The 15,761-nt window shown below is 36.5% G+C and overlaps 1 protein-coding gene across 9 annotated transcripts in view; it reads left to right on the forward strand.

The window, feature by feature from the left end:
• Positions 1-15,761, forward strand: part of LOC131678026 (proton channel OtopLc) — a 164,037-nt gene that overhangs the window by 125,218 nt on the left and 23,058 nt on the right. For all 9 annotated transcript variants that reach the window (XM_058958170.1, XM_058958175.1, XM_058958168.1 and 6 more), the window contains 2 exons: positions 14,097-14,281; positions 14,350-14,558. In XM_058958170.1, coding sequence (XP_058814153.1) covers positions 14,097-14,281; positions 14,350-14,558 — 394 coding nt within the window. The remainder of the gene's footprint in view (positions 1-14,096; positions 14,282-14,349; positions 14,559-15,761) is intronic.

Below are 15,761 nucleotides of genomic sequence, written 5' to 3' on the forward strand. Positions count from 1 at the left end.
TGACCTACAACTCGCAGGATTTGGTTGTGGGCTTTCACTGGTGCTGTTTGCCAACGCAAGGCTCTACAACTCTTTAGCTTCGCTAGCGGGCGTTATGCGAGTAGTGGGAATTATATTCGAGCGATACTATGGCAACCTGTCACGATACCTCACAATGGGATTGTTCTCTTTGATGTTCTTGGCATGTTTTGCTTTGCTATTGTATTGAGGGGTGCACTTGCAACGTATATTTCAATTCAATTTTATATTTATTTATTTATTATAAATGTATATATCCTGTGACTATCATACACTTCTTTGTGAGTGGTTTAAATAACAGATTTATTTTATTTTTGTTCCAACCAATAGTTTTCTTAATCGTTGAAATATGGTAAATGGATGAAGCTCGTATTGTGTGTTGATGTCCAGGTGTTACGTTACGAACAATAAGCTGTTTTTTGCAACTGGTCGGAAAGCCTCATAATCTAGCTTATATTCAATTAGAACTCCCATTATGTTGCACCAATAACCTGATTATCTGACGGTGTGAATGTTATGATACTTTATCTTCAACTGTAGTGTTTTCTTGCACAAAATTACAACTTCAAAAAATAACATTATTTTCCTTGCGTCATGTCCCTTGACTCGGACAGCCAGTTCACAAACAATGGAACTTCCAAAATATGGTTCTACAAAGGTTCCGAAACAGACGTTAGTACAAAGAAGAACATTGAGGTTAAAATGAATGCTTGAACTCGTTTGATAAAAGTGTTTGTTTTTATTTTTTGTTAATTATGTAAAATGACTCACAGTGCATTACAGGGAACCACAATATCAAAATTGTTTTTGCTCGCTGGTAACTTTTGAAAAAAGAGGAAAACCGGGAATGCTCTCCAGTAATATCATCCGCAAATCGCCCTTTTCTGATTATTAAGATAAGTTACTTTAAAAAACTGCAGCATTGTAATGAATGGATTCACGTTTTTCCTCAAATGAAAGTTTCAGAGCAAAATCTTGAAATTTCTGTCATCGAAGAGACTTCAAAATAATAATCCGTATGCTTTAAGCGCAGTTTGTAAAAATTAAACTAATTGTGAGAATTTATATCCGAACCTCCCATCGACCCTTCTAAATATTTGTTTATAAATTAATAGTTTGTTCTGTAGGCAGAGCCTAGAATTTACCGCATTTTGCTTGGATTCTTTCAATATGATCCTTTAAAGTAAGTTTTTCATCTTAAATCAAGCCCAAATATTTAACTTGGTCTGACCACGTTAAAATAAAACCATTAAATTTATAACATCGTCATTATTTTATTTAAGAGAAGCTCTCAGCTTATGCGGAAACAGAATTAATTGTATTGTTGCCGCATTAGTGGAAATTTTCCATTCCATCCGAAAATATTCAAGTTTCGTTGTAGTCCACTGCAGATAATTCGAAGGCTGCTACCAGTAGCAGAAATGCTAGTATAATCACAGAAAAGTGACTTTTACAGCCTGCGGGTAGATTTAGAAGATCAGAGGTAAAAGTATTATACAGCATTAACACGACGCTAGCTTGTTAGATGTTGCAATAAAAATTGGACTAAACCGTTTTGCGCGTTAAGGGCACAAGACCTAATTTTAATTAAGTTTTGTTTTTTTGTGTTTCGAATTCATCTCGTCAGTAACTAGCACCATCTGGGTGTCTAGTTAGACGATGTATCTAAACTAATACCCAAATTAGCACTAGTTAGACACAAAAACCCCTAAACGCCTAAAGCCACATGTCCCGGGACATCACTCGGAACATGTGGCTTTAGGCGTTCACATATGTCGTGTGAACTGTTTGGAATTTTTTGTGTCTAACTAGTGCTAATTTGGGTACTAGTTTAGATACATCGTCTAACTAGACACCCAGATGGAAATGAATTCGAAACACAAAAAAAACAAAACTTTGTTAGATTTACTATTCTGATAAGACGCTTGTAATGTACGATGAGTCAGATAATTTTTAACTATCTTTAATATGTAAATTGGAAAATTGAAATCGCACAGTTTAGCAATAATTCTTAGTGGCAAACACTGTCAAAAGTTTTTCGATGTCTAGAAGAGTAACTCCAGTGGGACAGCCCTCTGAGATATTTGCCGTTATCATGTTAGTTACTCTCACAAATTGCTGAGTAGTCGAATGTTCAATACGAAATTCAAACTGCTCAAGAAGAAAAATGGAATTCTCATTAATATGCGACATCGTTCTAGTTAGGATGATTTTTTCAAATAATTTACTAATAGAAGAGAGTAAAGTAATTGCTTCTTCTGGATTTTTATCTGACTACAGAACCTTCCACCGTTTAGGAAAGTATGCTAATTCAAAACATTTGTTGGATGTTTTGATCAAGTACCTCAAGGGTGATTTCCGGAAGGGTTTTAAGAAGAATGTCAAAAATTCCATCATAGCCTGGAGCTTTCATATATTTCAACTTTTTCACGATGGATTTGATCTCATCATAGTTTGTTCCAATAATCTCGTCTAGAGACAATACTTGATTTAAAACATTTTCATACTTTTGTAAGAATTCGTTTTCAATAGGACCTCTAGCGTTGAGATTAAAATTATAGACGCTCGAAAACTGCTGACCAAGTTTTCGAGCTTTTTCTTGTTTGTAAGAAGTGTGTGCTCACCTACCTTCAAAAGCATGAGGCCCATTTTGAAACAAAACTGAATAATAACCAGCAAAGCAATCATTAAAAAGTAGTTTACCGTTGGAATTGCTCTAAGCATTATTCAAGATCGATGTTTAGCGTTAAAATCACCGATTACAAAGAATTTCAACCGATTTCTGCTAACTTTCGAGATAAACTCATGATGTCAATGACAAAGTTGTAGAAAATTTTACTACGAGAAAACTTGCTAAACATGCAAAATCTCCAAAATGTAATGGTGTTGAGATAAAGCGCGTTGTTCGTGGAAGGCACCCGAAAAATCATTTTTCATTATAACTTTTTTCTGAGATTTTTTCAATAATTTAAATATTCTAAGAAGTTGTTGAAATTGAGAAACTACAGATATTTGTGGAAGACGTCAACATTTTTATTCGAAAACTTAAGAGTGATTGAATAAAGCAATTTAAAAATACCGCCATTTCGAATGTCAATGACCAGGAGATGTGGAAATATATGGAAGACATTTGGATTCGATGAGAAAGACAGTGAAAAGTACTACAAGAAAAAAAAACCCTAGTCACAACGGGTATCAACTGGCCTGTATGTAAAAATTACTTTCCAACAATGCATGTTTTGTATTTTGTAACAAAATAAGTAGGACTTCAACATAACTTTTTTGGTGATTTTTTCTATTCGACAGATGTTCTAAAATATCATTGGAAATATCAAAGCAGACTTATGAATTCAGAACTCTCAGTTTCTGTAATTATTTTGTTGGCAAATTCCTGCCTAGTTTGAAAAGCTTCAAACATGGAGGTATAATTTAGCATTGCAGTCATCAATTGAAACATTGATTGCTGCAATAAATTCAATTTTTCTTCCGTGATGCTATCTAGATCGGTGGGGCAAAAGAAGCGTTGTGTGAGACCGAAATTGGAGGCGTGGCAATCCTCGTTCCTTTAGCCGTGTTACCTGCCACTGAAGCATAAGATGACGCACCATTGTAGGATGGTAGGATAAGAATAACTTAAGAATTTTCCAATTCGTTGGATATTTCGTCCAAACCTTGACCCTAAGGTAGCCCTTTCAAGACAGCCTTCAATGGTCTATCTGTCTTGAAATTATGTCAAAAAACCCGTTTTAATCCACCTAGTGGTGCAATTGTGCCTTTCTCATTTATCCAAACTACGATTCTATGGCTGGTTATGTTTAATATAATGGTGGAACTGCCAATTAGAAATTCAGTGCGATTTACACATACGTACAATGACTCGACAGCTACGAACTTGAGTTGCTATGTGTCGACGCTGAAACACTTGAAATCAGCGGCGGATCCAGGAGGAGGGTTTGGGAGTTTGGACCCCGCCAAAAATTTTCAACTTGTTAAGAAATTTTTAATTAGTTTCTCAACTCAAAATCATTTCAAACCAAATTTTTCATTGAATTTTCAGACCCACTAGGAAAACTTATTCTGGAGGAACTAGAAAATTGTATTCGGGTAGGGAGGTACATGATAAGCGAAGGGCGGTTTAGGAAAAAGTGGTGAGTGATGTGGGGGAGAGGGGGTACCCCTCACCGTATTCCCCTAATTTCGCCCCTGTTTAAATACAGAAAACCTATACGCGTCAAAAAAAATTGGCCGGGATTAAGTTGACGATGTTCAGAGTGATTGCATAATCTTTCTATAGGAAAAAGGCAAAAATTTATATAACTTCTCCGTAAGATACTGAAGTAGTCGTTTGTGGCCAATCAAGCCATCCGCTATAACTCGACATTCTCCTCTTCGGCTAATCTGAAAAGAGGCTTTCACGTGCGGAAGGAACGTTGGAAGTTCAACTCGAAAGGCTCTGAAGTCGGAGATTATCACTGCTATCGGTGGAGGAGATTGCTGTTTCTTCTCATTGGCATTACGCACAATGCTAGGAATTTTACAAATTTCATCTACTTCACATTCGGATAAAACATGAAGTGAATTTTCGGGTCGAGAAGTTACCCTTTTTCATTTCTTTTTAATATTTAGTAAACGGCCTTTCTGGTAGGACCCAGACATATTACAAGAATGTTTTTTTAATGGCCCGCCTCTTACCCCCACACCAAAAAGCTCGCAAACGGCGCCCCCCGGTATTGGACACATCAGACACAAAAAAGGTCAGCACAACAAAACAAAGTTACGAATCGCGGAAATGCTGAGAACAAAAAAAAACAATGCGAGGCCGACAAAACAAAAAATCCGGGTTTTCAAATTTGAATTTTTCGGGCTCGGGTTGGGTCCGGGTTTTTAAAATTTTAAACTTTCGTGTTTAGGTTCGGTTTGGGTTTTTCAAATTTAAGATTTTTAGGATTCTGTACAAGCCAGTATCGGATTTGTAGGAGATTGGAGAACTCCATTGGGGATGTCGAAGAATCTCTACTGGCGTGCATACCGTACTAGCTAATGATGTGGTATCAATAACCCGTCAGAGAATCTTGATTGATACCCGTCGACACAAGCTTGACCGTACCAACCCGTAACGCGGGTGACATCGTGTAAGCTGTCGAATACGAATTGCCAATTGACATAGCTTAATTTAATACATGTAACAAAGTATACATTATTAAAATACTGTCTTCGGAAAAGTTGCTGTATGGCACTTAGCATTTTATTTGGTTGAATCATAGTAATTCAGAATTCAGTCGCTAGATCGGCGCTGTTATCAACTTTGTAACAAAGCTTAATAGAAATATGGCGTCTTCAAAAAAAGTTGTAGATCCTATCATTTTAAATATATCTTCCGAAGATCAAAACATTGTAGGTTCTGTATTTTTCGAGATAAAGCATTGGTGAAAAATTTAACTTACAGATTACGTTTTCAAAAATGTGCCATATTTCAAAACTTGTAGGACATACAAAGTTAATATCTTCAGAAGATATACTAACAATTACTTGACATACAACTTTGTCGTAGACAATATCTTTCTACCTCGTTCTATTAAAAAGTTGATAACAGCGCCGTCCTAGTGACTGAATCCGGAACTAATATGAAATGATCAAAAAAAGCGCTAGATACTATGCAACAACTTTGCCAAAGACGCCATAACTTTAAACGGAAAGATAAGGGAAGGAAGTATGAATTGTTGGTTACCCCCTTTTGGACGCTAGGTACCCCCGGGATTTTTCCCTCGAACTAAAAACGAAAATGCTCGTGAATTGAAAGGTAGTTCATGTAATGATCTTATTTTTACTAGACAACATGGCTCAATGAACTACCAATAAAATAGTTCATTTTTACAATAAAAGCAATGTTAATTTGGAAAATGCGGAAGTTTTTTGCATTTCCTCTAAAAATACAAAATGTGGGTTAGCTCCTTTTGGACCCCAGCCATTCATTTCTTGGATTTGCGGGTCTTGATCATTAATGATCAGTCAGCGTAGCTATTGCCACATATTCCACATTTAAAGTCACATCGATTCTTCGGTGAGGACTGAACCGATTTTCTCAAATCAAGTCTCAAATGGAAGGTATAATATGCAGTTGGGTGTTGCTTGGCCCCCTCCCCCCACTTAGTTCTACACCTCCCGCCTTCACAACCCCCCCCCTTCATCTTGTGTTGGCAAGTCCTATTCGGATAGCTTAAAATCGGAGTTATTCTTGTTCGAGCCTCGCGTTTCTTGCTGCAGGATAAAAGATAACGATTCTTTGGTTGTTTGGTTGTTTCTGCCGCCGTGACTTAAAATTTATCTTTGCGTTTAATATTTATACGGTTTCATCAAAACTGAAGTCAGCAGCTCAAGCATATTCTACTTGTGATCGGTAAATTAATGCAATAATGCTCATCAAAATATTTTTCGAAACAAATAGATTGGGCCACTCTTTTCCTTTGAAGCATTCATGGCCCCAGCAGTGTAGACAGCTGGGGTACCATTCATAAATTACGTAACGCAAAAATAGCCCAAAAATTACACCTCTCTCTCCCAGTTTAACTAATTGTCATACATTTTTTATCCCTCCTCCTTTGATAAAGCGTGCCATACGTCAAATTGCATCACGGAAAAAAACATTGTAGAAAATTATCTAGCAGACCGATCCTTTTCAAACTTTCAGACAATAAAATATAACCCATGAGGAAGCCTTTGGCATATTTATTCAATTCAACTTCGACCGTACGCTCGCATCTTACGCTTAACTCCACTCATTAGGTTCTGTACATCTGGCTGCAGCTTCTTCTGAACAAAAACCCACTTTTCTTCATGCCTTTCTTAGATTTTATCTCTTTGGGATGCTGTCGTAGTGCCTGTCTCCTAATTGCCCAGTATTTTTCGATGGGTCTTAGTTCCGGTGCGTTGGGGGGGAAGTTAATGTACTAGGGTTCCAAAGTGACTCCGTTGGTTTGATACCACTCCAGAAGCAGACGCTTTTGTAAACACTCATTGAGGTAGATCTCCCCGTTTACAGTCCCGGTAGTCACGAACGGCGCACTTCGTTCGCCACATGAGCAGATCGCTTGCCAAATCATGTATTTATTGGCAAACTGTGAAAGTTTCTGCTTCTTTGCTTCACCTAGAACATCAAACTCGTGCTGGACGGCGAAGAACAGTAGCCCCGGAAGCTGCCGGAAGTCCGCCTTGACGTAAGTGGTATCCATGATGATGAGACAATGTGGCTTCGTCAGCATCTGGCTGTACAATACCCAGCCCGTGGCTTCTCCAGGGTCCCTCCCGGTCCTTGGCTCTCTGAACGAAAGATTTGGATAAATTCAAGTTTACTTTTTGGCCACATCACTGAATTCCACTTAAAAGCTTTCATTACAAACTTGTGTTCCTGATCACTAATAGAACATCAATTCTAACCCTATTTTTTCTTCCGTTTTTGATAGTAACTTTTAATCAAACGACTCGCCGTTGATTGCACGATTCCAAGTTGTTTTGGATGTCCCGATGAGAGAGTTGAGGATTTTGCAGGTGCTTGCGCAAAATCAATTCGCGACATTGCTTTTCGGGTGACGCCATTTTTTTCCAATTTTAGAAAAACTGACAGGGATAAAAATACAGTAAAAACAACATACTCTAAAGTACTTGTACCCAAATTCAAGAGAAAATCCGCAATGGGTTATTTCCTACAGCGTTTTTTCGTGATGCAATTCGATATGGGACACCTTTTACATAACAAATTCTTTAAAAAAAATCCCCACTAAAAGTGTGTATGTTATGTGTTATGAATGTTCCCTAGAATGATTTTATGCACCCACCCTCATCGCGGATCCTCCAAAATCCCGGAGCCACTGGCCCTGGCCTAGTGTTCCCATGCATAAAGATTGGTACTGGTTATACAGACGGTTCTTTGTAGGAAAACCGAGTCGATGCTGGTATCTTTTGTCGTAAAATCGGATTAGGCCAATCCCATTCACTTGTAGATATTACTCCTGAACATATTTTTGCTCTGGCAGATAGTTGGAATTAGAATTATCACATATTCAGAAAGCTGAGTATTATTCGTGTGTTCTTTGTGAATCCGATTAAGGAACATCATATCATTTGATATGTAACTTCCCTGCGGTAATGCAATTGTGCATCCAAATTTTTTGGTGCTTAACGTATTAATCTATGCACAGGGAGCTGAAACTTAAGGATATGCTATTGTTCCTCACCGAGTGTGGTAAAGAGCTATAGAGTTTGCTGAGATGTGCTGAGAATCAAGTCAATTTCAGAGAAAACACAACAATTTTTTGTAGTATCGACGACCAATTATTGGAGTTTCAACCGAAAAAGCATTATAAACTGAACTATGACATCCAAAAAGTCACGGTGAAATTAAGAACCTGAATTAGTTTAAACAGAGTTTGAATGACAATATCTCTTAGGAGGTGATGTCGTTCTATTTTCTCGATATCCCCTCGGGGGTGTTGATATATCCGCATATCAAGAACCGTCTTTTGTTCCCATGGGAGTGAATAATACTTCTGTATTATTTATATTGTGAGTGTCGTTATTTTCCTTATCTTTACTACTTCCCCAATCCTTCCCACCAGGAAAATGATGAAAGGACAAATCACGGCAAGGCACAAATTTTCTATTAACATGGTGAGTGTGCCATTTGAGCCAGCCGCTGCTGTTTCCGGAATCCCTTCAATAATGTATCTAGTGATGTAAACAATAAATAAGTAAATAGCAGAAATGAGGGAAATGTGATTTAGCATAAAAGATCGCCGGCTACTCCGTTATCGACCATATTTTTTGCATCTCTACTAGCCGTAAGCACATAGCTGTACCAACAGTTTTTAAACCGGACTAACTTTTAAACCGGCCTAAAATATTTGATAAGCTTTAATCAAACGATGCAGTCATTTATATGGTGTTACACGGGTATATGGGTATTTTTACTACTAACAATGAGTGCTTTTTATCCATTTCACAACTACTCGATGAGGTAATGTCAATGGACATATTGATCTTAATAAAGAGTGAAAAATCATTAAGAATTATTTTAAGCGAGTTAACCTGCAAACTAAGGTTCTTAGCGGAACCTGCAAATTATCGGCCTGCATCTGAATCCGTGGCGGAAACAGAACATTTCGGCAACGCTCATAAAACAACAGTTGTCTTGACTACTGAGGATGTTGCAAATATGCGCCAGTTCGGCATTTTTAGAGCAGCCAAAAGATCCAGCCATCAAAAATATATCCAGTTGGCGGTTTTATTTTGTTAAGTAGTTGAGAAGACAATAATGTGAAATGAATGTTATTTTATGTTTTTTTTTTAAATTCAGAAATAATTCTATTGGCAGTATTTTTCATTCTGGCGCGATTTTCATGAATGGGTATTTTTTACGCATTTTGTTGTAACAGTTCTGCGAAAAATTATGGGTAAAACATACCCAGGTTGACGTACAAGATCTGTATTCATTTATGGGTACGGACTCTTTACCCATTTAATGGGTTATTCCACTTTTATTGAAAATGCGTAGTTTTCTATGAATTAATTAGTACTTTATTTTATCAGTGTATTTCGTCAGTGGTTGTCTTTCCTACCTGATAAACTGGCTTATTTATTGACATCTTTATTGCGAGCAAAGAGAGCCATATTTATCCAGAAGAAAGCCGAAGAGAGGATTGAAAATAACGTAATGTATGCAAGAGAAGCATAACAAATTTTTGCATATTTTTGTCTTCTTCCGGTAACATGATGCTGCCATTTGCATTGCTGCGTTCTAGTCAGCAATACACGGCAATGTTAAAAAACTGTACAGTGAAGTTAATTTAAAATTCACTGATTATGCCATTTAATAACCTGATGTATTTATGTTTTTGAAACGATTTTGAAATCCTCGATTTAGCTTAAGAAGTTAAACCACTGTAGAGCACGAAAAAATAGGCTTATTTCGAGAATTTTTTTATTGCTGAATGAAAACGTCGATCAACATCTTGTTGAATGGGATTTATAACATAAGTATTGAATCAAACAAAATAATTTTTTCGAGCTATTTCATCACAAAATGGCGGCTCAGTAGCTTCTTTCCCTTATGCGCGTTTTTTGAAAGGGATCCACGGCCGTGATTTTTGACCTAGTGCCAAAAACTAAAGTTTTTCTGATTCCTTATGTCAATAGCGACATACGTAAGATTTTTTCGATATTTTGATTTTACGCGGAATGGCGCACTTTTGAGTGAAAAAACGTCGAAAATGTCAAAAACAAAGCTTACATCTTTTGAAATATTTGTATCAGTTGTTGTTCTGCAACACATGAAAATTGCTATATAAAATTATTTATTTGCTTCAGATAATTATGTCGTCCATGGAATAGAAATCTGACTTTTTAGCCTAATGGGGCTTATTATAACATCGTACCTACTTTCTCTACTAACCATACATATAGAATTTGGAAGACCTACTTTGCTGAAAATCAAGTAATCCAAATTATTCGCACGATTACCCAATCAAGCCTGAAGTACCAAAAGTCCAGTAATTTTAATTAATAAAAATTACAATTAGTTACTTCCTATAGTCTGCGATCTGTCTGATAATTAATTGACCATTATAAATTTACAAACTGAACCTGATACTAGATGCAGACAGTGAATCTTCAGGAGGCACCTCGACGAAATCCGCTGTAAATCATATCTCAAAATTTCTTGGACCAATCGTTTTGAATTTTGCACAGTTCTTCTTCTTCACATCATTGCCCAGGCAACTACAAGAGCTTTTTGCAAACTGCCTAGTATTATTATTTTACAATAATATGTTAATCGTTGTTTTAGCAATAATCGGACTTTGATTTTAAAGTTCTACGAAAAAATCGAAAATCTACCAAAAAATAAAAGCTCCCTTAATTACTTGTGAAATGCTGTGAAAAACAACTGTGCAAATGTCTCAACGTTTGGTCCTAAGACAAGACATGACAATAGAGGGGGTCGTTTTTGTTCCAATTTTAAGTCAGAATGTTTCAACTCCTGATTGGTTGATTCTGACTTTTTGCACCGTACGCAATTGGACTGCTGGGATCAGAGTTAAAAATAATCGAAGCTCTTTTTTGACTGCTGAAAATGAACCTGAAGAGACTCGCGGTGAATAGAAAAAATATTCATTCAAATATCCATGCTATTCATTCAGTTGAATATCGTACAATATATTCATTTAACTAATTATCTAGGAAAATGTTTTCAAATGTCGGTAAAGCATATAAAACAACAATCATCATCGCTTACATTGTGCCACGGCCTACTTTGATGCGTTTGATTCGTTGTTGTACGGTCGCTTCGTGTAATAATCGGAGATGAATGAAAATCTGCATGGATGAATGGGCGGTTTGTTCGTTTGACGTTTTCAGCTGCGCACTGAATATTGAAAATGAATGCGGCTGAATATGATCAATTTTCATTCAATGAATTTGAATATTTTTAACTCTGGCTGGGATAGCTAAATGATGTTTGGCAGTGTTGCTATATTTATAGAAAAATAATGTAATTACTTTTGACAAATAATATTATTATCGTTAAAAGAGTAAAAATGAATAAATGAAAAATACAAAATATTGCAGGCATAAAATAAATTAACAAGAATCCATTTTCATTTTTAAAAAATAGCATCACTGTTCGAAAGATTTCGGCAAGGTGGAAATCTGCGAAAAGAAGAATGTCGAATGAAAAATAAGAAGCCGATTGTCACGTCTTGTCTTAGGATTAGTCCAGTAGATTTTGAGTTATAGTGTTTACCGCAAAACAAGTTTTCGATGTGGCGCCTGACTGAAAAGACAAACAATCTTTGTATCGAAAAAAAAATTAATGTATCCAATTTTTTGCCGATAACACCTTCAATTACACCCCTTAAGTTCCGACACGATCTAGGCGATTTTTCCGTATTCAGTATACGCAGTAGCAAATTATCCGGACGCATTTACTCATATGAGCGATAAATGCAACGCCTGAAAATGATTCGACTTCTGCAAACCTACAATATAACTCTTCGATGTGGCGTTTTGAAATGAGCACCTTCTAGATATAGGACGATAAAGAATATTTAAAAAATTGCATTTAAAATTCGATTACACCTGTTTTTCGTACGGGATAAAACTTGCTTACTTGCCCTCATATGATGTGTGTGCAACATGGGCCATAATAATGCAAATGAAGGTAAAAAAGCTGATTAAAATTATTGAGATGTATGCAAGAGGACATGGCGGCCTTTTACACTGTTTTCGTTTGGTTTCAGGATGCAGCCATTTCTGCAATGACAGGTACTAACGTCTTAGGCCGGACTAAACTCAGGCCTAAAATCAAAGATAATACCGTGTGGTGGTACCAACTAATTTCAAGCTTACCGCTATACATGTACCACGGGATGGGATTTGTTTTGAGGGTATGCCAATAAAGTTTCACGCACTAATTGCTCTGGACAGCCGGCTGCCGAGAATTTATGATGCGCTTAATACAATTTGCGAAATAAGCAACTTAAGGGGTTATATACAAAGTTGTGACGAAAAATTGAGCTAGGTTCGTGATTTTTTAATGTGTTTTATGCAAATTTTATTTGAAAAAGCGAAAGACAGTTCGTTAGTAGTACTATCGAGGTTCAAAAAAAACAAGTTGAATTAAAAAAAATATTGAAGGTTGGCGGAGTTTCGGCCTATCCCCCGAAGCGTGTTATTTTGGCTCAACTGAAATTTAAAAAAAAAGATTGTTGAAGGAAAATGTATTGTGGTGTACTTGAACGGATCGATTTCCCAAAATAAAATTTTTTTTTTGTAAAAGAACACGTGGACCAAAAAATTGAGTTTTTTGGTGTTCAAAAATTTAATCAAAAATCCATTGCAAAGAATCGAAAAATTTTGGATGAAAAAGGAGCCGTTCAAGTACACAAGAATGTAAATACAAACAATTCAAAAAAAACTTTATGAAAATTGGATGAATGGTTTTTGACATATCACGTTCACCGCAACGGTACTTTTCAAAAAGCTTAGTTCCGAGATAATTGCGTGTAAAGTTTTGTGTTACCTTCATTCGCAGAAGTTTGTAGTTTGAAATCTGGTGCACCGATCTTGATGAAATTTCGCACAGATATTTTCCAAAAGTATGTACTTCCAGAATATTCAATAATTTTTTTTCGATTTTTTGAGTTCCAACTTTGTATAAAGCCCCTTAAACTCCTCAACTATGAGCAGTATAGCCTATATTTTATTAAATCAAATATCGATCTATCTCGCTATGAATCTGTTATATTTGTTGTATACGGTACTGTACTTAAGGATAGTTGAACTAGTAATAATATAATGGTGTCATAGTAAGAGCGACTTATATTAATATTTAACTGAAGTAAGATTTATCAAACAAGAAGGAAAAAATTTCATTTTTATAGCAGCCAAAAGTGTGAATAAAATGTCAATTCTCAACCCAAAAAATACTTATCGGCTGGGCTCTTTAAGACCGTTTAATCGTGAATTATGGCTACAGTTTTACTTAAACTTAAGTTAAAAATATGGCGCATTAAAAAAAATATTTTAAATATTTATTACTTATAATTGAAACATATTATGATGCACATCATAAAAATTTCGGTATAGGTTGGAACTATCAACATATTTCAAAAAATGTTAAAAATTTAAAGCAATAGATTAATATTTTTTTAAAATATCATAGCTGTCATTCTAAGAAAATAGTTTCAGCAATCTCATTACAAAATTGAAGAATGCATGATAAAAAAATCCTTGAGTCACCATAAATCTGCTATGTTCGGTCCATACTCCTTTCTCTGCTTCGTAGAAGTCCTGCAATGTTGACTTTTCGATTGTTTTGGAATTTCTATTTGGCCCATCACAAGATACGATACGACCGCCATAAATCGAGAAAGTAGTATTTTTTCGATTCGCTGTGTATTATTTTTCAATCAGGCATACATAGTTTAAAATCATCTTTGTAGTACCATCAATCTTACAGTGTGTATAAATTTTGCTTAAAATCTTAACTACACTAAAATGATATTTTTCGTTTCTTTTTTCATCCACAGAACCTCCCTATTTATCGTAACTAGTCTAGTCTACGCGATACTACTGATTGTGGTGTGCATCGCGTACGTAATTAGTGATGTAACCACCCATCGACTGCCCGTCATATACTACGAGAGTTTCTTTACCTACCTGTACGGAGTGAGTATACTCTTCCTGCTGTACGTGTTCTGCTTCCTGCTACAAGGTAATTCCACTCGTCTGTCCTCAATTTGAGCTTTTCTGGTATCATGATTCCTCCCTTCCATATTGCAGAGAGCTCCTGCTGCAGTGGAAAACCACCAAAGCCACCAAAAGAAAAGAAACCTAAAAAAGAGAAAAAGCCAAAGAAGGGCGACGCGGAAGCCGGCGCTAAGGATGCTACCGGTAAGGATGGTGGAAAGGATGGCAAAGATACTGCTGCTACTGGTAAGGGAAAAGAGGAAAAGTCCAGTAAAACCTCCGGAAAGCCCAGTCCGTATCAGGTGATTATTGCAACACATGGTCCTTCTTTTTGGACACGCGTTTAAAAGAGCACCGTTTGCTATTCTTAAGTTGGCTAAATTTTCTCTTATCTGTTTTATTTTTCAAAATTCACCCAAAATCAACATCAAAACACAAAACATACCACCATCACACAAAACCAACGACCGAAACATCAAACACAAATCTAACGTAATCGTGCCGAAAAGGAAGTGTATCCGAAGAAAAAGCGCGATCTGGTACGTGAATCGCAGCGATTGGCCAGTGGTAGTAGTAGTGTTAGTAAACCTGGCCATTCGAGTCAGCCCATGAAGGTATCTTTATTTGCTGCGATGCGTGAGTGTGTGTGTGTGTGTGTTTTGTGAGTGCTAACCGGACTTATTCCCTTGTGATTGGTTATGGCTACTGCGCCCTCTATTTTCTTACTGTTGGTCGGTGGTTTGCTGGAATGCGTGTTTTACTAATACATTAACATCTCCCCGACATTAATGTTACTAATATTCAAGTGAGAAACGTTCTCATGTTAGCCCTTCGCTTTTAACCCGATCATTCCATTGTTGTTGTGTGAATCAACATAATCTTGGTATAGGCGAAACTTGATTACCAAAATCAGTCCTATTAGTCGACTAATAGCTGTCATTTGAACAGCAATGGACACCTATCGGCTGAATGCAGCTGTTATGGTGTAATTAGTTCAATCCATACTTATAACCAATTCGGCATTTTAGTAAATGTAGTGCTACAAGAGGATCATTCATAAATTGCGTAACGCAAAAATTGCAAAAAATTTACTGCCCCTTCCCCGTGTTACAAATTGCACAATTTTCTTTATCCAAAACTAACCCCCTTCACCCATCCCCTAGTACGTTATAATTCTGTATAATTTTTTTTCTTCAGTAAAAACATGTTACGTAATATTATAGCTTACTCACTACCGCCCCCCTCCCACTATGTCACACACAACATGTCATATTTTGTCGAATCCCTTAAAAATGTTACGTACTTTATGAATGGTCCCTAGTACACTGCATGACTATTTGCCCGCAGCCATCCAATTTTTCGCCATACCTCTGTCTATCTCTACAGAAACTCGCTGGATGTTCGACAAATGACCATAAAAAATTATTTATTTGTCAATGGTTTTAAGTAGTGTACTAGAGACTTGTTTACTTTTTCTTTTGTTGTCAGACTTTTAGGAATATGTA

Source organism: Topomyia yanbarensis, chromosome 1, assembly GCF_030247195.1.
Source record: "Topomyia yanbarensis strain Yona2022 chromosome 1, ASM3024719v1, whole genome shotgun sequence".
NCBI classification, from domain to species: domain Eukaryota; kingdom Metazoa; phylum Arthropoda; class Insecta; order Diptera; family Culicidae; genus Topomyia; species Topomyia yanbarensis.